At 43.9% G+C, this 25,424-nt stretch overlaps 1 protein-coding gene across 1 annotated transcript in view; it reads left to right on the top strand.

Moving 5' to 3' along the window:
- Positions 1-25,424, top strand: part of MALRD1 (MAM and LDL receptor class A domain containing 1) — a 954,719-nt gene that overhangs the window by 228,639 nt on the left and 700,656 nt on the right. Inside the window, exon 20 of the mRNA XM_029587045.1 lies at positions 23,930-24,017. Coding sequence (XP_029442905.1) covers positions 23,930-24,017 — 88 coding nt within the window. The remainder of the gene's footprint in view (positions 1-23,929; positions 24,018-25,424) is intronic.

Below are 25,424 nucleotides of genomic sequence, written 5' to 3'. Positions count from 1 at the left end.
CCTCAGTTTTGTTAAGACAATAGGGCATGGTAGGTGTTTGGCATATAACACATTTCCTCTGCAAATGATTTCTGCTTCCCCTCCCTTCCTTTGCTTCCATTTCATCTGTAGGGCTGTTCAGTGACGAATGTTCAGTTGGCTTTCTGATGAATTCATTATCTGTGATATTGAATCAATCTATCTTGGAGCAATATTCTCAGTTTTGGCCATGCTCAGTTGCTGTTCAGAGCATCTGCTTTGGTCCTCAAGTTCTTCGGCATCACTGTAATGGAAAGCAGAATCTGAATAGCTGTTATTTATGCTCTTGAGTTTCTGTGTAGCAGCTTCTGATATGCTTTCATTTTCAGAAAATTCAGTGGAAGTAAAAATCTGGCTGGCTACTTCTGAGCCACTTACACATAGTGGTTTATATTGTAGGGTGGACTCTGCCCTGTTGAAGTGAGGAAAATCCCAATATTGGAATGTTCCAACGAATAGTAGTTACTTAGGAGAGACAGGGAGGGTCCATCTCCAAAAAGGTGTGTGGACAGGATAGGGAAAATATTCAAAAATAAACTTTATTTTTTTTTTCCCATTGGGTTGGGGGCACTGTTGACCTTGAGATGACCCTGGCTGTCATGGCTTTCTGGAAAGGGCTATAATAGTTTAATGGAAAGAAGGAAGGTCAGGACTGCAGGTCCAGGGCTGCCCTGATCCTGGATATGACTTCCTATGTTTTTTTTTATTCATGTTTTGATTTGCTGCTGTGCCCTAAGGCTGAAGGGGCCAGTGACAGTGATGAGAAGAAGAAGGAGGGGGAGACAGTGGTGGGAGTGCTGCTGCCGAATGCCTCCATTCATGGGGAACAGTTTTGAGCCGGCACTGACGGGGGAGAGGTGGCAACCCTGCTCCAAGAAGAGAGCTCCAGGCCATCTGGTTGAGGGCAGCAGGAGCACAGGAAAAGCTCCCACTGCCTCAGCTGCTGCTGCAGCTGGAGGGGGTCTGGGCCGGCTGGCTGTGAAGAGAGGCAGAGCTGGCAAGGAGGAAGCAGCATTCTGTCAGCACTACCAAAGCTGACAAAGGGGCTGGAGAGCAGCGGGATTGTGACAGCCGGCTTCTGCTGCTAAGGCTGGGTCGTGGTGACATCATTCGCGCCTCGAACCTGGAAGTCAGCGCTGGATTGGCTGAGCTGCCAAGTGGGTCACTGTGGGGATAAGCTCTTGGGAGCAGAAAAGTGGTGAACAGCCTTCGGATAGATTCCACGGCCACCACCACTGCAATAAAACCCCTGATGTTGGCTGCTTCCTATAAATGAAAGAAGAAAAAAAAAAAGCAATCCTGAATGAAAGGATCCTGCTGACAGACTTGCCCATATTGAGCCCGTTTGTCTGCCAAAAATCTCAAACTGTGCTGCAGGGGATCCTTTGAGAATGAGACTGGCAATAGGGGGATGTAACACATCAAAGCCCTGCAGGGAACGAGAGACTACATAATCATTATACATACTCAGATTGGCACTTGTTTGCATTAGGGGACTAGTTCTGATACAAGGGACGTCTTGTGGCCATCATCAGAGCAAATGCATTTACTGTCTATCAGTAGTCAAGGGACTGTAAAGGCCTTCTGGGAGGATACTAAGGACATTTTCCCATTTTATAATATCATAAAAATAATCCAGTAAATTGAGACCACCTTGAGAAGGTGCTGGGAGTATCTTTTTCTTGATATCACAAAGCATAAATAATATCTGAAAAAAGTGTAAACTGTACAGTTGCTAGAATTGGGGAGAGATAATTGGAGATTTCTCAGAGAAAAATCTGTGTCAGGGTTGGTCCTCCCAGACCTTAAGATATTGACACTTAAGAGGAAAAAAACTGCCCAAACTAATCAGTGAAAGGCAGATATTAGTGAAAACACCACTGTTTAACACTGCGCTGGGGAGTTTTTAACACGTTTTAATTGAATGAAGATGCTATATGATTGAGTTGTAAACTTTATTTGAGACCATAAATATAAGAAATAGAGGAGTTAATTTATTCAAAGGAGCAGAAATGCAGGAAATTAAAAATTGGCATCACTTTTAGTAAAGTGTTTGGCAAAGCGTGAACAATATGTTGCTAAAAACAGTTCCATAAATGTGTGAAAATAAACCCAAAATATAGCTTGATTTTGACAACTTCAAAAGGTCTGTTCTAGATTGAAAACTCATACACTACTGCGACCTTTCAGAGGGGCCGATGTACTATGGTGTGCTTTGCAGAACGCACAGGATTACCTGCAGTTGTGCATACATTTTTAATGCGCAAACTTTACTGCCAATGCGGCAAAGAATTTTTGTGTAGAAAAAATGTGCACACAACAACGTGCATACATATTTGCACCCTCTGAAAGCAGAGAGGTGCACTGGCTTATCACATGTTATCACATCTTAGTGCTGGAAACTTCACTCTTAGTCCAAGGTGGAATAAAGTTTCCAGGGCTAATGTTAGTCAATGGGCAGAAGCTGGAGTTCCAGTGCCAGGATCTAGTGTAGATTTTAAGTGAATAAAACATACTTTGTGCACTTGGTGGCAAAGATTCAAAGCGGTGCACGGGCGTCCATGTGTGCACGGTTCCTGGCACGTGCACATGGATGTGCCGATTTTATAACATGCGTGTGTCGTCATGCGCATGTTATAAAATCGGCTACCCATGCACGCAAGGGGGGGGGAGATTTTGTAATAAATGCACGGCGATGTGATCTGGCCTTTCCCCAGTTCCCTCCCAGTCCGCCCAATAAAGGAGCAGACTGAGGGGGAACTTCCTTAGCACCCTACCTATCCTTCCTCCCTTATCCCCTCTCTTCCCGACCCCTAAACCCCACCTAATTACCCAAATTGTTTTTGTTGTAAAACTTACTTGCTCCCAGGAGCTGAACTAAGTTCCTAACGGTGCTATCCCGGCCAGCCCCTGTCCTGCCCAGACCCAGCCTCTGGCCCTCCCTCAGCCCACCCCGTTTTAAAAGCCCAGAACTTCCTCGCATACTGGGAGATACACGCTTGGCTGGGCCACTCTGAAAATGCGCTCGGCGTGTGCACAGCCATGCCACGCGCGTATCTCCCAGTATTGGTGCGCGCCGGGAATTTAAAATTCCCCTGAAAAAAAAAAAAAGCATGTTTTCTGCATATAAAATATTCTTTCTGCCCCAAAATATGCTTTATGCACTTAAAACATTTTTGTGCACATAAAGGTAATGTCTTCTTTGGTACTTTGGACTATCTTTTATCTTTTTTGTAACCGCTGGGTTTATGTTTTTTTCTCTTGGGTAAACTTTGAGGTTTATATTCAGAAGCATTTAGCTGGATAACTCAGCATTAATCTGTGCATTTTCCAGATGCTGTGCCAAGTGGCAAACAGCTCAACATTCTCTAAAGGTGACCTTCTATATAAAGGTGGGGAGACTGCACTACAATTAATTTTTACTGTCAGTACTGATGAGATTTTACCTTAATGTCCAATTCATGAGAATTCTAATGTACTACTTAACTGATATTTCTTTTATAATGAATTCTGAGGTGTATTTTCCTTGTGAATGTTCTTTGGAAAATATGAAATTGGAAGAATGAAGATTAAAATTCAAGAACCATAGGAACTTTCCTTTAAATAATTGCATTTTTGCTGCATAATGAATCAATAGTTTTTCTCTAGTCACAAACTTATACAGGTAACTTTGAAGTACAAAAAAAAAGGGAGGGGGATGAAGGCATGTGGCCCTAAAGTAAACAGATTAAGCATTACAGATTAAGAGAGAGAACTCCTTCAACTATCACTCCGGTTGTTACCTTCAGACCCCATTCACAGGAATTCTGACACCTGCTACGAAGCACCCGATTGATTGGCTCTAACTGGGGATAAAACCAATCGCTCCTGCTATCTCCTGATAACATCCGGTGGTATTGCATGAATTCCCATTCTACAAATATTTTCTAGTTAAAAGCTTCCTTCTGCAGCAATACAGTCTCATCTGAAAACGAGACCTATGTGTTCTAGAAAGTATACATACTACACTATCTTTGTAACATAAACTGTCCTCAATGAGGTTATTGATAGACCTGTGTAAGGCCTTAGAGGAGCTTCTGATCGAGAATGAATTGCAGAAAGTTGGAGGCCATACTTTCCCTCCTCACAGCTTGATCATTAAAAAAATGTTATGGAATTCCATTCAGTTTTGTAGACAACATGTTAACCAGATTGTCCCCTAGTCATGGTACAACTATGACAGACCATATCATTCAATGTGGTTATAACAATGGTGGCAAAAGAGAGATAATTTCCCTCCTGCTACTGAAGAACTAAGATCTCATTGAATCATAAGTGCAGATTCCAGAGAAGTGGCAGAGTGAGTGGGGGTCCTAGGCTCATCAGGTGAGTGGGGGCTTCTTATATCAGGTGTCTTGGAGGAGGTCAGAGGATTGTGTCTGGAGTGAGATTTTAAGTATTAGGAGGCCAGGTGGGAGGAAAAGAGGGAAGGTGTCACTGTTTGAGGTGAGGGAAAGGGATGCTGATTACTAAGAGATGGCATTTAGAGGTGATGGAGGTAGTAGAGACAAGGACAACATGAGAATTTAAGGAAACATGGGACAAGAACAGAGGATTTGAGGGAGAGGAAAGAGCTGTAAAGCTAAGTAGAAGGTGTGGTTGGGCATCTAGCACTGAATATCAGCACTAGGTACCTAAATTATACCCTCTAACCTAACTCCTCCTTCTTGCCCACCATTGTTTTAAGTACCTATATTTAGATGCCTTGTAAATTTGTATGCCTAAATTTAGGCACTGAGCAAAGGAGATGTTCTCATAGCCAGGTCTAGGTACCTAACTCCTTAAGATCATTTGAATATCTGCCAACATGTATCTAAGTCAAGGAATAATAGGGGTTTGCAGCGGAAACATTTTCATTTCAGTTTGTTCATTTGGTTCATTAGTTTAAAATGAAAAAAATATTCAGTTATTGTTTTTTGTTTATTCGTTTACCATTAAAGTCTAAGGAGGCAGCATTGCAACCAATTTTGGGCTCCAAAGCTAGGATATTTTCATCAGTTATAATAAAACTGGTGTGTAGGCATCATCAGAAGGGTGAAGGCACGGCAACACTTCAAGATAATGTAGCACCAAAAGTTGCATGAATAGCCTGTCATAGCAAAGGGGCACAGGGTACCATCAGGAGTTCTCCAAGGCACTATCAGAGAAGCAAAGCAGCAGCAAAGGGGAGGGGGAGAGGGAAACACCTCAAGACTTCAAAGAGGGCACCAACAACAGTGGCAGGAACCTTCAAAGGCAGCACAAAAGGCAATGTGGCACCAAGAGTGGCATCAACATCCTAAAACACCAGGAAGGGGGAACAAATCAGAAATAAGAGTGGCATCAACCCACCAAGGCACCTTGAGAAGTACAAAGCAGCCACTCACAGTTACAAGGACACCCCAGGGTGTAAAGTCTGAGGTATTTCCTCAAGGCAGGGTGGTTTAAAGGCCCCCAAGGTGTAGAATAAGGGATATATCAGTAAGGCAGAATGGCATGGGAGATATTTGTCTTCCTGTGGAAGCACTTGCAATTTGTCAGATTTCTGTCTTCAGTAGAATTTTATGACATATGCTTTTATTATATTGCCTACTTGAAATTGATCTTGCTGCTGGGTGGAATTCTGGGTTTCTTGCAAAATTTACTTTCTGATTGAAACTTTTGTCACAATCAGAACATAATGGTCTGTCACAGAATGTGAGCCCTTGGCTGTGGATCAATTGATGTAGCCTAGCAGACAAACCTATTAGGTTCACACCAACAGCAGGTGGACACACTCTACTGGGACAAGATCTGGGCTTCACCTATACCAGCCCCATTCCCTGCAGGTTGAGCTCTTCACTTCCAGTGGCTAGCAAGGTCTAGGAGAGGGTCCCATGGAGAGCAGTTAGGCAAGGTCCAGTTGCAAGCCAAGGTCTGGGTAGGCAGTGGGCAGGGTAGGCAGATAGCAAGCGACATCAAAGTCCAGGCAGTGATCAGGGCAAGAGGAGATCAAAGTATCATAATCCAAATCCAAAGCTCGGGTCAGAACTGGAAGAAATGGGCAAGACAGAGACAGAACTGGAATAAGGCAAGACAAGAGTGGGAACAAGGCATGGTAGGAGAGGGAGAAGGCTGGAGCAGAATGGGACAAGGGAGGAACAAGATGAGGTAGGGCAGGAACTGAAGGACACAAGGCAGGGGAACAACTGAGACAGGAGCAAGGAGCAACACACACTGCAGGAATTGCAGGAGGACCTGTTGTTGAGGCATCTGTTGTAGCACAGCTTGGGTTGAAATTCCCAGTTGCGCAATGTAATTTTGTACTATGTTATCTCAGCCTAGCTTGATGGTACCCTGTTACAGAATCCATCAAGCTAGGGGAGAGAACATAGTAGAAATGTCATCTTTGTGAGACTTTCCTCACTCCAAATGATGTCAAATATTCACCAAGGTCACGGTGTGCTGTGCTGTTCATACATCTCACTCTACATGGAAAACTGGCCCCTAAACCCTAAACCATCACCAACACCTCACCTCGAGCTATTAGATGCCCCTTCTATAGAGCACCATTGTATGCAGTCTCTCTCTCTCTCGCCTCCATTTAGAGAGAGGAAAGTCCATGACTGGTAATGGTTGTAACAGTTCCCAGGGATGAGCATGAGAGGGTTTCTTGATCACATAGCAATGAACATCATGTTTTACTTGGGGCCACCAGTAGTGGCATAGGAGCTGTTCCAGAGTTTTTGTCATACCAGAGTGACCAGCTAATCGGGAGTCACAAACCCATCGAAGCACTTTCTCTCTAAATCATTTGGGGACAAGAGCTTTTCCTGTGTATAATAGGAAAGCGATGGCAGCCAGAATTCTCACAGGGTCAGTGATATAATGAGGTAGTTCCTGCACATTCTCTGCATCAAAGGACCTGTACAAAGTATCCCCACACTGGTGTTTTGCTGCTGGGTGGTACTTGAGGTTGAACTTAAAGTGATTAAACAAACAAGGACCAGCGTGCTTGTCAGGGATTCAATCAATATTCCTGCTGGAGGTGTTGTAGATTCTTATGATCGGTGTAGACAGTGAATAGATGTGCCGTTCCCTCCAGCAGGTGATGCCACATCTCCAAGGTGAGTTTAACGGGCAAAGGTTCTCTGTCCCTGTTGGTGTAATTCCTGTTAGGAGTAAACTTCTTGGAAAAGAAGAAGTAATGCATGAGGGTTCTTTTATCATTGTGTTGAGGGAGGACCACCCCCACTCCAGTGACAGAGGCATCTAACTCTATGATAAAGAGTTTCAGAGGATTCAGGTGCTGGAGACAGGAAGCCCTGAGAAATTCATTAAGCTGAGCAAATACTTGAGTAGCCTCTTCTGGCCAGTTTTTAGTGTATGAGCGGTTTTGATGAGAGAAGAGAGTGGTGCCAGTAAGGAGGAATAGCCATGTATAAGCTGCCAGTAATAATTGGCAAACCTTAGGAACCTTGGCAAGGCTTTGTATTCCACAGGCTGGAGCCAGTCCTGAATAGTCCTCACCTTTTCATGGTCCATGCAGACATTGTGGTAGGAAATGATGTATCCCAGGAAAGGTAGTTCTGCCTCTTCGAAAGTGCATTTTTTAAGCTTGGTATAGAAATGGCTCTCGCTAAAGCACCTGTTTGACATGTGCTAGATGCTAGACCAAAGAACACAAAAAAATAAAGATGTCATCTAGATAGACAAGGACGTGAGTAGAAGAGGTCTCAAAAAATTTTGTTAACCATGTGTTGAAACACAGCTGGAGTGTTACAGAGCATGACATCATAACTAAGTATTCATAGTGCCCATCACAGATGTTGAATGCAGTCTTTCACTCATCCTCTTTGAGTATACGGATAAGGTTGTAGGCATCTCTAATATCCAGTTTGGTGAATATATGAGGTAGCCTGTCAAACAATTCAATTGTCAGTGGTAATGGGTATGTGTTCTTGCATGTCTTGTCATTGAGACCTCTATAGTCAATTCATGGTCTGAGAGACCCATCCTTCATCTCTTCAAAGAAGAAGCCTACTCCTGCTATGGATAAAGATGTTGTGTTTGGAAGACCTCAGGGCAGGCCCATGAACTGGTGTACTTACTGCCAGTCCTGAGCCTGACTCGACTTTCTTTGATGCCAGGAAAGGACCCTGAATGGACCTCGCTCAAGCATGCCTTCGACGCCGCTGCCACCTCGTTTCCCTCCTAAGGTGCGTTCTTGCCCAACCGAGCTCCTCTTAAAGGGTCTACAGTGGGAAAAGGCCAGTGGTGCCTGATGATGACATCACCAGCTGGAACCTATAAAAGGCCATCCCAGCAGCTCCTCCTTCACTCAGTAATAGGTTGACTACTGTATAGTAGAACTAGTTGCCTCAGCATTCCTGGTCTTCATTCCTGTCATCCTGTTCTTCATTTCTGAGTTCCTGGTCTTTGTTGATGTTTTCTTGGTACTTGTTCCTGAGTTTCTGGTCTTTGCAGAGGGGTACAAAAATCAAAGAACCAGAAAAAAGGTGAGGTGGGAAGAGAAACATATTTATTTTCAATTTTTCTTCTTAGCACAAAACACCCCGTCTATCCAACAAGAAAAAAAACAAACAAACAGAGTAGGTGAGCTAGTCTAAGATCTAAAGAACAAACAATACAGAGGCAAAATAATTCTTATACTGGTGCATAATAAGTATGGAAGGTAGCCATATTAACAAAATGATCCCCAAGATGGTATATCAGGAGCATGGCAGGTAAGCAGAGCAGTAGCAGCAAGACTTCTAAGATGGTATATGATGGGCATGGAAGATAAACAGAGCGGTAGCAGCAAGACTACTAAAGTGGTATAAAAGGGGCATGGCTGGTAGGTATATTGACAGCAAGACACCTAAGGTAGTATACCTGGGGCATGTCATGTGGGCAGAGCTATAGCAGCAAGATCCCTAAAATGGTGCATATAGGGCATGGCAGGTAGGCTTGTGGCAGCAAGACCCCTAAGGTGGTATATCTGGGGCATGTCAGGTAGGTAGAGGGGCAGCAAGGCCTTCAGTGTGCTTTCAATCATTTTTCCACTCACTTTAAAATTCTGGAAACCCAAGCAAAGGTAAATTGATATTCAAAAAGACTAGCTTTTCCATCAACTCTAGTGCCAGCCTTGAACAATGAGAAGACATGTTCAGAGCATATTGCTTGGTGGGTAAGAAAGATAATACTGAACCACCTTGACTATATCTGGCCAGACTGAAGGCTTGTGTGCCTAATAAGCCAGTACATCTGTGTCCATATCCTCAATGGGATGTGCATGACAGCATGTCACAGAAATTTATACTGAAGTCTCTTATGCATGGAATGGCCCAGAGTCTCTCTTTCTAGCTGCTTTAGCTATAGCCAGTGACAGGAGGGATGGTTCTTTGCAGGCAAAGTGACTTTGGTGTATTGAGGCGGGGAAGGAAGTGGTAACTGACAGGTATTATTTGTGCTTGCACTGCTCTCTTCCAATATTTCCTATGCTATATCCCTACTGAGACTCTGCCTCTGGAACTCCTGTTTCCACATCATAGTTACTAGCTTCTCTTTCATGAACATGAAATGTTGGTTTTGGAGGGTGAGATTCCCTTTTACTAATGGATCACCAAGTGTAGCAAGCATATACATTTTGATTAAGAGTTTTCAGTTTCTATTGCGCCCATTGCTGCAAGGAGTCCAGAAACTGTAATATCTGCTTTCATTCCCTCTTGTTCACAGAAGCCTGCTTTGTTTTCCTCCAGAATATTTGCTATAATAATGACTCCACCCAGGGTGACGCATATGGAATTCATATCCTCCATGGCATCCTTGAAGGGCTTCAGTATTTGTATGAACTACCTCATCACTACTCAATTATGATGCTCTGAAGGCAGTGCATACTTTTCTGCTACTTCACTAACATGTGCAACATCATATAAGTAAAATACCAGTGGGTGTTAACATCTTGAATCAGATTCTTGTGACATATCCTGAATTCTTCCTCTTCTCATGGAAAAGGTGCTTCACCTTCATGCTTCAATGGAAATGCCCTTCTATTTTCCTCCACTTCTCTATCTGGTGCTTTAGGAATGGATTCCTGTTGTTATTGGGCCCAGCTATAGGCTATCCCTCAATGCCTGTTAGGAATCTCCGTGCGGAGTTAGCAATCTGTTAGGAATCTGATGCCAGATGGGCGGAGCAATCAGATAGGAGTAGCAATCTGTAATGAACCTATATTGCAGGCTCCTGAAGAAGGAGGAGCTAGCAATCTTGTTAGAAAAGCTTTCTGTAGAGCTGGGAGTAGCGGGTGGATCCCTGGGCTGGTGGCAGATGACCACTCCCCTAGGAGGATATCCTGAGAGGGACCACCGGCTAGGCTTGAGTATGGAGACAGACACACATTAGTTCTTTTATTAAACAGGTTTTTGAAACCACCAGAGGTGGCAGTAGTGAGCTGGTATGCCCAGCAGGGCTGTAGTCCCTCAGGTACTGGAACAGCGATCCAGGATGGCTGAGCTGTTGAGAAACTGTAGAAAGTGAGTAGGCAGAGTAGGCAGAGTTCATGAACAGAACTAGATGACAAAACTCACGTAAGGTCTCAAGGAAGCTCAGGAGCTGGAAAGGTTTAGGCCCTCGAGGAGCGAGTACCTGGTTCCAGGGAAAGCTCTGAGAGAGCGGTGGTAACTCACAATTGTTTGTAGCAGCGATAGCTTCCAGGCAGTAGAGAATCTTCAGAGTGTCCAGGAACATGGGCCCTCGAGGAGCGATTACCGGTTCCTATCTGTAATCTGAAAGTAAAGAAAAGAGCGAGGCCCCCGAGGAGCGGGTACCTCTGGTAAGTCCGAGGAGGCAGAGTAGCTTGGGAGGTGAAGCCAAAGCAATCCCCTTCCTTGCTAACTCAGTTTGTTAGCAATAACAGAGACCTTTAAATATTGGAAGCAGATGACTTCATCTCAGAGGGACGCCCATGAGGTTAGCGCTCTTGCTGGTACTTCAATCAGAGCGCACGCGCGCACCCTAAGTCTTCAGGCAACATGGCGGATCTATAACATCGAGCTGGTCTGGGGACACCGGAGGGAGACAGCATGGAGACGCCGCGGCAGCCAGCTGTCCATCCGACCCGGAGGGAGTCGCCACAGAGGTAAAGATGGCGGGGTGAGGGTGTCGAGCAGCGACGGTTGCAACAATGCCAGTCTGCAAAGCTATGTATACTCTAAAGCCCCCATCTTCTATTAGATTTATCATATTTCCACTGGAGTCTTTCACTAAGGAATCTGTCTCAAAACCCTTTTGTCTCCAGTTGAGCTGCCAACCCTCCAGATGATAGAACATTGTACCAGGTATGGGGGCCATGCATCAAATGGCTGTATAGAAAAGCATACCTGCTATCCCTGCCCTTCTAATACCAGTCTTGGATGGCTCTCCTATCTTTTCCTTCTGCTTCCAAACAAGGGGGAAAGGAACAGATGGTTTTGGCTCATGCTCTCCAAATGTCATTCTTTTGCATTGAATTGCCTTCTCCTGCCATTCTGAACCTAAAAAAATTCCTATTCAATTTAGGTGCAGGACTTTTTTTTTTATTGATGTCTCTGCTAAAGCTGCCAATCATGTCAACATCCTCTCCTCTCTCTTTTCCTGACATGATGTAATTTGTTGAAGTATACTGCCTATTGGGGATTTGGATATTGCAAATTAATTTACTGATAATGTAACTGTACCACTCACTTTATAGAAAACTGTGTAATAAACACACAGACACATGTACAGTGTATATGTGCTGTGCTGTGTGCAGTAGTATTGACTGACTCCTCATGAAAACAAACTGTTAAACACTAACAGACAGTAAAGCCTGGCAGCCTGCTAAGAGTTTCTCTTTAGTCTATGAGTATGCTGTGCTCATCTCACTGTCCAGACACAAAAAATGTGTAGCACTGCTGTAATTGTAATATCCACACTGTCTCCCACATTGACCCTCCCTCAGCGAAGAAAAAACTAAAATTTATCAGCAATGCACTTCCTCTTTTCCTAGCACAGTGAGTAATACCAGTACAGCAGAGAAAATTAGAAGCAGCCCTGTAGTGCCAAATCCAAACATTAAGCTATTTTAAAATTCCCATACAGCTTCTTCTAGCATGTCCTTCTCTGTGAAAGGCTAGCAAGGAAATACATACTAGGGTAGATTTTAAAAAAATGCGCATTCGCGTACTTTTGTTGGCGCACCAGTCGCAAACAAAAGTACACTGGATTTTAGTAGATACGCGCGTATCTGCTAAAATCCAGGATCGGCACACGCAAGGCTGCCGATTTTGGGCAGCCGGCACGCGCCGAGCCGCGCAGCCTGCCTCCGTTCCCTCTGAGGCCGCTCCGAAATCGGAGCGGCCTCGGAGGGAACTCTCTTTCGCCCTCCCCTCACCTTCCCCTCCCTTCCTCTACCTAACCCACCCCCCCGGCCCTATCTAAACCCCCACCCTACCTTTGTCCAGGGATTTACGCCTCCCAGAGGGAGACGTAAATCCACGCGTGCCAGCGGCCACGCCCCCGGACCACCCCGGGCTGAAACCACGCCCCCGGGCCCGCCCCCGAAACACCGCGTCCCACCCCCAAAACGCCGCGTCGATCGGCCCCGCCCCCAACACGCCCCCAACAAAAAACCCCGGGACTTACGCGAGTCCCAGGGCTCTGCGCGCGCTGGCAGGCCTATGGAAAATAGGCGCGCCGGCACGCAAGGCCCTGCTCGCGTAAATCCGCCCGGATTTACGCGAGCAGGGCTTTTAAAATCCGCCCCACTGCTTCTTGCACATGCTTGGACTTTACAGTGAGAGCACGTTAGCATTATCTGATCCAGACAGCAACTATAGGCTAGTTTAAAAGATGCTGCACTGTGGTTTGTCTTCTACCTAGACTATTTGCCACCTTGTCCTGCCTTGGCTCTGAAAAAGCTCTGACAAAGTGATGAGGTCACAAATGCAAGAGCTGGTGGCTGTAGTTACCAGTTTTGTTTTTTCTCAGCAGTACACAGCCATAGTCTTCAATGGGCATTGAAATAAATTTGAAACATAAGTATATGGGACAAATAATATTTGTTTCATTGATGTGACCCCCTTCATTTGTTTTGGGAGGCCACAAATGAAACAAATATGGGCACATTTGTTATGTTTTACCCATTCATTTCGAACAAATGCTCATCCCTAGTGAATAAATGTTTGGGGCAGGGCCATAGGCAATGCAAAGGTGATTGTAGATTATAGGCAGACGTCTTCTGCACAGTCTGGATATCTTTCTGAGGGCCCTTGCAAACAATGGGGCAGATCTTAAAACAATCGCACTGGTGTAGATTTGTTTGCGAAACCCGGCGCGAACGAATCTACGCCTGATTTTATAACATGCGTGCACTGCTTCCAGGCAGTAGAGAATCTTCAGAGTGTCCAGGAATATGGGCCCTCGAGGAGCGAGTACCGGTTCCTATCTGTAATCTGAAATAAAGAAAAAGAGCGAGGCCCCCGAGGAGCGGGTACCCCTGGTAAGTCCGAGGAGGCAGAGTAGCTTGGGAGGTGAAGCCGAAGCAATTCCCTTCCTTGCTAGCTCAGTTTGTTAGTGATAACAGAGACCTTTAAATATTGGAAGCGGAAAGCCCCAATGGCTTTCCCCGTTCCCTTAAAGGCTGCTCCGAAATCGGAGCGGCCTTGAAGGGAACTTTTTTTCCGGCCCCCCCCCCCCCAGCTTCCCCTCCCTTCCCCTATCTAACCCACCCCCATCCCTAACTAAATCCCCCACAACGTTTGTCAAAAAAGTTACGCCTGCCCAAGGCAGGCGTAACTCGTGCACGCTGGCTAGCTGCCGGCGCGCCATTCCCCGGCATGGGGGCTGCTTCAGAGGCCTTGACCACGCCCTCGGGCCAGCACCACGCCCACGGCCGCACCCTCGGAATGCCCCCAAATGCCACACCACCCCTAACACGCCCCCAACATGCCCCCCAAGCAAAGCCCCGGGACTTACGAGCATCCTGGGGCTTTGTGCGCGCTGGCGTCCTATGCAACATAGGCGCGCCGGCACGCAAGTCCACTGCGCGCGTAAATCCAGCCGCTTTTAAAATTTACCCCAGTGTTTTGAGTGCTGCAAAACATACTGAATATTCACTTTTAGAACAATATATATTCAGGAAAATCTGCTATTTGGCCACTATTTTCCTACTAGGAGAGTCAAATTCTGGATTTGTAATCATAAAGCATATTCTATAATTTTATTGGCTTCAGACTTTTCAATTTTTTTTTTTTGTAAAGAATCCAACTTTCAGACTCTCTACTGATATTTCCAGTATTTTAGACTTTAGCATCTCTCAGTATTTACTTATGACTGAATGGATGTCAAACAAATGTCATGCCCATGAATACCTTGTTAATTGATCAAATTGAGGATTAAATAGATTAAAATAGGAAACTACAGAAAGAAAAATATCCTCATTAGTGTGCAAATGCTCTTTTTCAATTCACATGATTTCAGTTTAATAGAGAAAACTATAAACAGCAGAGGGTCTGTGACTTGAATACTTAGCCATAGAAGTTATCAAGCTTTTCTTTCCCTTTTATGGGCTCAAGCATTGCAGTCAGCAATGATTACTGCTGCTGATTTCAAGATGCCCAGAACACAGGGGAAATCAAGTTTCCTTCTATTTTCGTAAATAAAACAAAGAACATAGGACCATATTTTTAAGGGGTTTCAGGTGATTCAGTTCACATCTTGAACTATATTTGTGTGAGACTGGGATGGTAATTTTAAAATGAATGTGCACGTGCCTATACACGCGCGTATCAGCGCACGAGGGAAGATGCGTTGGAATTTAAATCAGGCATATATTTGCAAGTGTATGTTTTAATTTTAAACTACACCAACTACACGTAAGTGTGCTTCTAGTTTTTCAAATACTTTTGGGAGAAGCATCGGTTCCTCCCAAGATCTAGGAGAAAGAGAGAGAAGTTTTGGGACTCCTACAGGGTCTCAGAAGGAAGAGTGCTGAGTTCATTTTGGATGGGCTTCTATTCATCAAGTTTTGCAATTGAACAATGAACGCATTTGGATTATAGGATTTTAAGGACTTTGACTTGACAAATTTGAAGGGAAGGGTGTGGCGTATCCCCGGTAATCCCTGAGGATTTGGGACAAGAGATAGGATTTGAAAAACAGTCTGATTGCTGAGTGATCTGTTGAAGCAGAGGTAAGAAAATTTTGATACTTTTTGATACAAGGACTCAAAGAGCTAAACCCTCTGAGATAGTGATACAGGGCCTTATTTTCTAAGGCTATCCCACGCCTTAGCCTTGTGATCACTTGCGCATGTAAAAACCGACATGTCCTATGGAAACACATGCTAATAACGTTTCCTCGTGTAACCGCTTAAAATTAGGGGCACACATACACACAACAGGCTTATTTTATAAAATACGCACACACATGCACGGATGATTTAAAATTCCAGCATAGGTGTGCTTGCACCCACATATGTGCTTACGTGGGCACATGTGCACTCGTTTTAAAATTAACATCCTTTGGATTCATTTACTAGGCTGTGGGATTTTCCATCAGAGGAGGAAAATGCCGCAAGGTTTACTAAGCAAAATGTATCCAGATGATATCCAGTACTTTATCCCTTATAATAACTCTTGGAAAGACACTTTAGCACATATGTCACTATACATTAATACTATAAAAGCCTGGCTTTCACACAATAAACTGAAGTTAAATATGGCTAAAACCAAATTGTTACTACTTTTCAGTGTAGGTAACTCATTTTACCCGCTATCAGAATCATTAAAAATTGATGACCAGGAAATAGTTATTACAAAAAAGATTCGTAATTTAGGAGTGACACTTGACGCTGGTCTATCAATGCAACCCCATATTTACAGACTGCAATTCCTCAAGCATTTCAAACCCCTATGAAATATAAATGACTTTGGATTAGTTTTCCGCCTTTGATACTTATCAAACTTGATTATTGTAACACCTTGCATTTGGGATTGCTTGCATATGTGTTGTACCCACTGCAGGTAGTACAGAATGCAGCAGCGTACATGTTAACCAGTGCTAATCACCGCGACTAAACATACCCCTTTTTAGCCTCACTGCACTGGTTACGAATACTCTTCCGAATACTATTTAAAGCATTAATAATATTATTCAGATTAATCCATGATGATTCATTATTCTGGATTTCTACTTCATTCTGACTATATAGATCCCTTAGATACTAACGTTCATTAAATAAAAACCTACTTTAAATACGAGAGATGCAAGGGATATCACAGAAAACGTGCATTTTCCATCACTGGCCCTATCTTTGGAATGCATTACCTGAAGTTTTCAGAGGATGCACTGTTTTGAAAAATTGTAAGTGTGATTTAAAAACATTTAAGAACATAAGAACATGCCATACTGGGTCAGACCAAGGGTCCATCAAGCCCAGCATCTTGTTTCCAACAGTGGCCAATCCAGGCCATAAGAACCTGGCAAGTACCCAAAAACTAAGTCTATTCCATGTTACTGTTACTAGTAATAGCAGTGGCTATTTTCTAAGTCAACTTAATTAATAGCAGGTAATGGACTTCTCCTCCAGAAACTTATCCAATCCTTTTTTAAACACAGCTACACTAACTGCACTAACCACATCCTCTGGCAACAAATTCCAGTTTAATTGTGTGTTGAGTGAAAAATATTTTTTTCCGATTAGTTTTAAATGTGCCATATGCTAATTTCATGGAGTGCCCCTAGTCTTTCTATTATTCGAAAGTGTAAATAACCGATTCACATCTACTCGTTCAAGACCTCTCATGATCTTAAAGACCTCTATCATATCCCCCCTCAGCCGTCTCTTCTCCAAGCTAAACAACCCTAACTTCTTCAGTCTTTCCTCATAGGGGAGCTGTTCCATCCCCTTTATCATTTTGGTTGCCCTTCTTTGTACCTTCTCCATTGCAACTATATCTTTTTTGAGATGCGGCGACCAGAATTGTACACAGTATTCAAGGTGTGGTCTCACCATGGAGCGATATAGAGGCATTATGACATTTTCTGTTTTATTAACCATTCCCTTCCTAATAATTCCTAACATTCTGTTTGCTTTTTTGACTACTGCAGCACACTGAGCCGACGATTTTAAAGTATTATCCACTATGATGCCTAGATCTTTTTCCTGGGTTGTAGCTCCTAATATGGAACCTAACATCGTGTAACTACAGCAAGGGTTATTATTCCCTATATGCAACATCTTGCACTTGTCCTTATTAAATTTCATCTGCCATTTGGATGCCCAATCTTCCCTTCTTGCAAGGTCCTCCTGTAATGTATCACAATCCGCTTGTGATTTAACTACTCTGAATAATTTTGTATCATCCGCAAATTTGATAACCTCACTCATCGTATTCCTTTCCAGATCATTTATATATATATATATTGAAAAGCACCGGTCCAACTACAGATCCCTGAGGCACTCCACTGTTTACCCTTTTCCACTGAGAAAATTGACCATTTAATCCTACTCTCTGTTTCCTGTCTTTTAACCAGTTTGTAATACATGAAAGGACATTGCCTCCTATCCCATGCCTTTTTGGTTTTGTTAGAAGCCTCTCATGAGGGACTTTGTCAAACGCCTTCTGAAAATCCAAAGATACTACATATACCGGTTCACCTTTATCCACGTGTTTATTAACCCCTTAAAAAAATGATATTCAAAAAAACCCTGATTTAGCCAATCAATGGCATTAAAATGTAATAAAATAAATGAATAAAAAAAATACACATCAACAGACCAAACATTATAAAATCAAAAACACTCAAAAAGCCAAGCATCATCATAGCCCAATTACTTCCTCTGCCAGCAGACACCCTATGTCCATCTGCGTAATATCATATTATCCACAAACGTTGACAAAAATAAAGTAGTTATTCAAAAGCAGTGACCAGAGCACATCAAAAACCTGCTTGTCTGTTCCAACACCCCTAAATACACTATACTCAATGGTTCATAGTACAATATTTACAGAAGTTATCATAAACCTAAATCTCACAAACAGGCCACCTGTTAACACATCAAAAATAAAGTAAGGTAAATTTTAAAAGCTCAATGCGTGCCATTTATTTTCATTTTATACCGACATTCAATCTGACATTGGTGTACATTCAGGTACTGTAGGAATTTCCCTATTGGGCTTACAGTCTAAGTTTTGTACCTGAGGCAATGGAGAGTAAAGTGACTTGCCCAAGGTCACAAAGAGTGACAGCAGGACGTGAACCTTGGTCTCCTGGTTCATAGCCCACTGCTCTAACCACTAGGCTACTCCTCCAAGAGATATGCAAATATGTTGGGCCGGCATGCGCCAAGTGGATTTTAAAAGCTGCCTGAGTACATGTGTATTTCCCACTGCGCGCATAAATTAAAAGTTCCAAAAAAGAGCACGGTCTGGGCTGGGCATGGGCATTCCTGGATTTCTCAATGAACCCAGCACGTAAATACTTACACGCACAAGAGCGCGCCGGGGTCCCCTACCATGTAACTTTACTTTTGCTATGGATGGTGTGTAAGTCATAAAACAAAAAAATATGGGCATGTCAGAAGGGTTATAAGGGTTGGGTTAACAGGGGAAAAGGGAAGCTATTAAAATAGGGAGGTTTGGAAGTCCTATCCCTTGCCTGGGCAAACTGGAATAAACTGGTGAAACTTTCAATGGTGTGGACATGTTCCTCTTTTAAAATTCCCTCACTTAAGCAGTGAAAGCGTGAAATTTCTCACACATGTGTGCGCCCACTTAAAATTGCGTGTACCTGTGCGCATGCTCAACCTATTTTATAACATACGTGCATATATGCGTGTATGTTATAAAATAACATGTCAATGTGTGCGAGCCAGCAAACACATGCACCCGTGCGCCCGCACGCCTGTTTATAAGTTACCGTCCTACACCTAAGGTACCTTAGCCATCCAGAAAAATCCATGTCTTTACTTTCTTCATGAAAGCCAAACAATTAGTTACCGTCCAGATGGTTCAAAGGCATACTATTCTTCAATTTTAGAACAGCTACTGAAAAATAGGGGTGTGCATTCGTTTCCTACGTATTTGTAATCTGCAACGTATAGGGCTATATTCATTGTATTCGTGGGGAAGCAAAATGTATCGCAATTCCCCATGAATACAACAAATCTTCGCCAAATTATTTGGCCGTCTAAAGAGGTGAATTTAAACAAACCTGAACCCCCACAAGACTTGCCAAAAGTCCCTGGTGGTCCAGCGGGGGGTCCGGGAGGCCGTCGGCTGCCAGTAATCAAAATGGCGCCGATAGCCTTTGCCCTCACTATGTCACAGGACCTACCGGTGCCATTGGTCAACCCCTGTCATATGGTAGGAGCGCAAGATGGCTCAGGCCATCCATTGCTCCTACCATGTGACAGAGACTGACCAATGGCACCGGTTGCCCCTGTGACATAGAAGGTCAAAGGATCTCGGCGCCATTTTGAATACTGGCAGCCAAGGATGTGAGTGCAGGAGATGGCTCCCGGATCCCCCGCTGGACCACCAGGGAGTTTTGTTAAGTCTTGGGGGGGGGGCAGGAGGGTGGGGGGTTGTACTCAATTCAATTTTAGCCGGTAAACAAATAAGAATTAACGCAAGTATGTATCGGGGGCCCACCCTTGCCGAATGCAACGTATCTGCCCCCCGACGAATATGAATCCCAAATGCAACGTATGGCGTCCCTCTGCACATCCCTACTGAAAAAACCTATGCTCCTCATGAGACAGAAGGAATCCTTTACACAACCTATTGACTTGACTGCAACTTACAACCAAGCTTACTCCATTCCAATTTATTTGCCAAATACAAATATCCTCCTGCCTGTAAAACATGAAAAGTCAAGATCATAAGCTTTGCTTAAACTTGGCTCTAATCTAAATCAGGGGCCAATATAACTGTCGAAATAATGGATCAGCACTTTCCCATTTAGGGATCCCATAACCATCCTGGCAGCAATATTTTGCAACAATTGGAGTTTCTGAATACTTTTGGCTGGGAGAACCACACATAAGGCATTTCAACAGTCCATCTGTGAAGTTACTAACAGATGCATCACTGATTTAACTGCCTTAATGATCAAAAAGGGATAGAAAATTGTAAACTCAGGCAGACTACATGGCCCTGGAGTCTTTATTTACCATCATGTTTTTATGTTTCAAGAAATAGGGACATTTTAACTAATATGTTCATCAGGAATGGTTTGATAAATAACCATAATTAATTTTGACTTTGCCTTAAGTCTTTGTTTTAGAGAGCTACTAAATAGAAAGATGGCATATGCTTTCTGAACTGTATAAAACATAGGGAACATTTTTCAGAAGGTTTTTTGCAGGTAAACATGTTTACTTGTTGAAAAATGCCATCTGAAAATTGTCCATCCCCCTTCTATATGCAGTGAGATCGACAAATATTTAATTTTAAATTTCTACACATACTTTGCCCTATGTACTACTATATACCTGCAAAGTAGCTGGAGTAAAGGATCCCATGGCACCAGCCTGCCATTAGATTTTCAAAGGAAAACTCCACAGGGAAAGTCTGTTTGCAAATTGATTTGTAGACCTGTGGATCATCGGATACAAATTGCCCATAGGCCTGCAAACTACTCATGGGGTTAATTTTTGCTCTCCCCATGGTTTTGACTGTTTATTTGTAACCCCTCCCTATATTTGTTTTGGATTGTTCTTTAATTTGTGCATATTATGTCACATGAATTATAATACTGCAGCAGCATTTTAGAATTGTGGTTTACAATAGGGGTTCTCAAAACACATCTTACTCCTCTTGGGTTTCAGGATATACACAATGAATATGTATGATATAGATTTGCATGCATTGCCTCCATTGTATGAAAATCTATTTCATGAATACTCATTGTGGATATCCTGAAATCCAACTGCCTGGGTGTGTCCCGAGGAATGATTTAAGAACCACTAGTTCTTTCCATGGCAAGGGAGTTCACTAAAAGGGTAGAGTGAGATCTCACGATTCGTTGCACCCCAGAGTTCTTCCAACGGGTGGGAGTATTTTTCTTTGGGTTCTTGGGCATCTTGATTGCTTAAGTTTTAACTGAAAGATGTCCTCACACAGTTGTGGTGTTCCAACATAACACAACGTTTATTAACAAATTTCTTTAATGAAAATAAGTGGACATTTGGTACAATTCTTTGGGGTGGCATCCATAATGCAGAAAGATACATTCATTTAATAAATCTCTTCTTCCCTAGAACACGCCCTGAAAGTCCCTTTGTTCTCTTCTGGTTTTAGGGCTTTCTCCCTGGGCTCAACATTAAGGGTCCTCCTTTTTACATTGGATTCTCTTCTGTGATTGGAATCTACTGCTTGATTTTGGTTGTTATCTTCCACTTCTTCTCCTCAATTTACCAAATATGAATTGACTCTGTTTATCTCCTCTGGGTGAGCACCTGGTTGGTGACTTGCCACTTTCTCTTCCAAGAGGCATTGACAAGGCACCCATGCCCCCAAAATATTTCTGCCATATTGAGACTGAATCTTTCAAGTTAAAATACAGGGGTATTTGGCAAGATTCACAAAAATTCAAGAAGTAACATCCAGCCACAAACAAACAAACAAACTCCAAACATCTTCCTCCTGCAAGGGGTTTAAGAACCTTGAGGAACGGAAGCTTTCATCCAATGCTTTGGCCACCTCTTTGCTCTACCAATAGAATGGCTAGGTGGAAAAATCATCCTTTCTAAAAAAATAAATAAAGACCAAGCAAAGGAAGAATCAACTTACCAGCCCATAGGACTGGGCTAGTAGCTATTCTCTGTATGAACACCAAGGTATTTTGCCTGCAGATGTAAGGCAAAAGAGAAGTGAATAAAAAGTCCCTTCTCTCTAGTTGTCACAAAAATCTCTAGAAACACTAGAGGCCCGATATTCAGCACCACTTATCGGGACAAGTTCAGACTTATATAGATAAGAGGTGGTGTTTGAATATTCAGCCATATTCAGTGGTCGCTACTTCTGTCTAACTGGTGGGTGGAACAGGGATATTACAGGGTATAGCTACTTATCTGACTAACTTACCCTTAGCTTGATAGAGGGTGAGAGAACATTGCAGAAATCTCATCTTTGTGTGACTTTACTCACTCCAAATGATGTCAAATCTTCACTGAGGTGCACTGTGCTGTTCATAGGTCTCACTCTGCATGTAAAACTGGTTCCAAAACCCTACATCACCACCAAAACCTCACCTCTAGGTATTAGCTGCCCTCTTATTGCAGTATAAATAGGTGACTAGTATGTGTACCACCCCAGAGGATCTCTTTCTCTCTCTCTCTTCCCTCCCAATCCCAAAATGCAATCCACAATTTGTGCTACAGCTGTTTCAGGTATATTGCATAGCTTAACACCAGGAAAAAAGGTGTAGCTATTAGAGATGTGAATCGTGTCCTCGATCGTCTTAACGATCGATTTCGGCTGGGAGGGGGAGGGAATCGTATTGTTGCCGTTTGGGTGTGTAAACTATCGTGAAAAATCGTTAAAATCGTGAGCCGGCACACTAAACCCCCCTAAAACCCACCCCGACCCTTTAAATTAAATCCCCCACCCTCCCGAACCCCCCCCCCAAATGCTTTAAATTACCTGGGGATCCGGCGGTGGTCTAGAACGGCGGTGGTCCGGAACGGCCCCCTCAATAGAATCGTGTTGTCTTCAGCCGGCGCCATTTTTCAAAATGGCCACCGCAAAATGGCGGCGGCCATAGACAAAAACGATTCGACGCAGGAGGTCGTTCCGGACCCCCGCTGGACTTTTGGCAAGTCTTGTGGGGGTCAGGAGGCCCCCCCAAGCTGGCCAAAATTTTCCTGGGAGTCCAGCGGGGTTCCGGGAGCGATTTCTTGCCGCAAATCGTTTTCATACGGACAATGGCGCCGGCAGGAAATCGACTGCAGGAGGTCGTTCAGCGGGGGTTCTGGACCGCCGCTGAACGACCTCCTGCAGTCGATCTCCTGCCGGCGCCATTTTCCGTACGAAAACGATTCGCGGCAAGAAATCGCTCCCGGAACCCCGCTGGACTCCCAGGAAAATTTTGGCCAGCTTTGGGAGGCCTCCTGACCCCCACAAGACTTGCCAAAAGTCCAGCGGGGGTCCGGAACGACCTCCTGCGTCGAATCGTTTTTGTCTATGGCCGCCGCCATATTGCGGCGGACATTTTGAAAAATGGCGCCGGCTGAAGACAACACGATTCTATTGAGGGGGCCGTTCCGGACCGCCGCCGTTCTGGACCACCACCGGATCCCCAGGTAATTTAAAGCATTGGGGGGGGGGGTTCGGGAGGGTGGGGGATTTAATTTAAAGGGTCGGGGGTGGGTTTTAGGGGGTTTTAGTGTGCCGGTTTTCCTGCCCTCCCCCTTCCCCCGATTTACGATTTTTTAACGATAAATCGGGGGAATTGGTATTGTATCGTGGCCCTAACGATTTTTTGACGATTTAAAATATATCGGACGATATTTTAAATCGTCAAAAAACGATTCACATCCCTAGTAGCTATTTCCAGTATTAAAAATGTGCAATATCATGTGTTGCAATAATAACCCTCATTTTCACTAATCCCACTCCTTTGAAAGATTTGCATTCATGCCATGCACTACCATAACGATCACGTGTAAGTTAGGTAGATATGTTTATCCAGCTTTCTTAGCCAGATAATTTTTCAATCTGGACCTCCAGTCACTCTGTAACATAGAAGGTAGAAAGACCTATCGCAACAACCACAGTGTGAGTGCAGTGATCTGCTCTGTATAGCATGTTCCTTCTACAGGGACACACTACCTTGTAATGTTCCCTAGGGGGCCTTACATAATATTTTGTACATCTTGTTTTCTCAGGTTTTGGTGAAAGGTACAGTTGGCGATGGCTTCACTGGGGACATTGGAATTGATGACCTGTCTTTTATGGACTGCACTCTCTATAATGGTGAGATGATCTCTCAAAATTAAATTCACTGCATGTTGTATTCATATCATGTTTCTTGTTGGGATTTCAGCATCTACTAATATTTTAGAAGAAAGCATACTTGAGTTTCTTTTAGAATTAAATTAATCATATTTCAATTTGAATTGCACAATGAAATGAAAATGAATTACTACACTGGAAAATATTCAAGTAAAATTAAAAAAAAACATGCAAAATTGTATTTTTGTTCAGAATGGGGCTGATTTTAAATGTTACATGCGTGGGGTACATTTGTGCGTGCCACCCGGTGTGCACAAATGTACACCTGATTTTATAACATGCGCACCCTGCCGCGCGCATGTTATAAAATCCAGGGTCGGCGCGCGCAAGTGTGTGCACACTTGTGCACCTTGCGCACGCTGAGCTCTAGGGGAGGCCCGATGGATTTCCCCATTCCCTCCAAGGCCACTCCGAAATCGGAGCGACCTTAGAGGGAACTTTTTTTTGGCCCTCCCCCCACCTTTCCCTCCCTTTCCCTATCTAACCCACCCCCCAGCCCTACCTAAATCCCCCCTACCTTATTTCGTCGAGTTACACCTGCCTCTGTTAGGTGTAACTTGCGTGCACCGGCTGGCTGCTGGCGCTCCATGCCTCGGCACAGGCTGCTGTGCCAGAGAACTCAGCCCCATCCCCGGACCACAGCCATGCCCCGGCCACACCCCGACCCACCGCTACGCCCCAGGCCACGCCCCTGGACTACCTCTTTTTTGAAGCCCCAGGACATACACGCGTCCTGGGGCTTGCGCGCGCCGCCGAGCCTAAGCAAAATAGGCTCGGCGCGCACAGGGCTAGGTTTTCGGGAGTTACGCGCCAATCTTACACCCGTAACCCTTTGAAAATCTACCCCAATGTAATTTGGAGTGGGATGGGTGTGGTTATGAAAATCATATTGTACACTGAAATGCTATAACATGTTTCATTTACCTCTTATTCACTGCAGCAGTTTGCTGAATTCAAACATCACTAGGACAACGATGTTATTTATATGAGGAATGTGTTTAATTTTCAAATGATATAAAAATACATTAAAACACCCTATTTCATGACATGCCATTTGGAAACAAAATGAAAAGTAAAACCCAATTAAATTAATTGTTTTTTTTTCTCTTTCATTTGTTGAAGCAGCAACCAGCTCAGTCTCCTTTTGCCACCGCCAAACCCTCCCTCCCTAGTGCCACCAAAATAAAAGTTACCCCCATCCTTCCTCTATACCCCCACCCCCATACAGTGTCCCCTATCCGTGGGGGTTCCAAAAGTCCAAATGCAACAGCAGCCATCTCCAGTCACTTCTGCCCTGCTGGGTCCCAGTCTGAAAACGAAGCCAGATGTCCCAGTAGCCAGCACCATTTTGTTGTACAGCCAGAATCC

Source organism: Rhinatrema bivittatum, chromosome 2, assembly GCF_901001135.1.
Source record: "Rhinatrema bivittatum chromosome 2, aRhiBiv1.1, whole genome shotgun sequence".
NCBI lineage: Eukaryota > Metazoa > Chordata > Amphibia > Gymnophiona > Rhinatrematidae > Rhinatrema > Rhinatrema bivittatum.
Note: the sequence above shows the minus strand (reverse complement) of the source record. Positions and strands in the feature narration are given on the sequence as shown.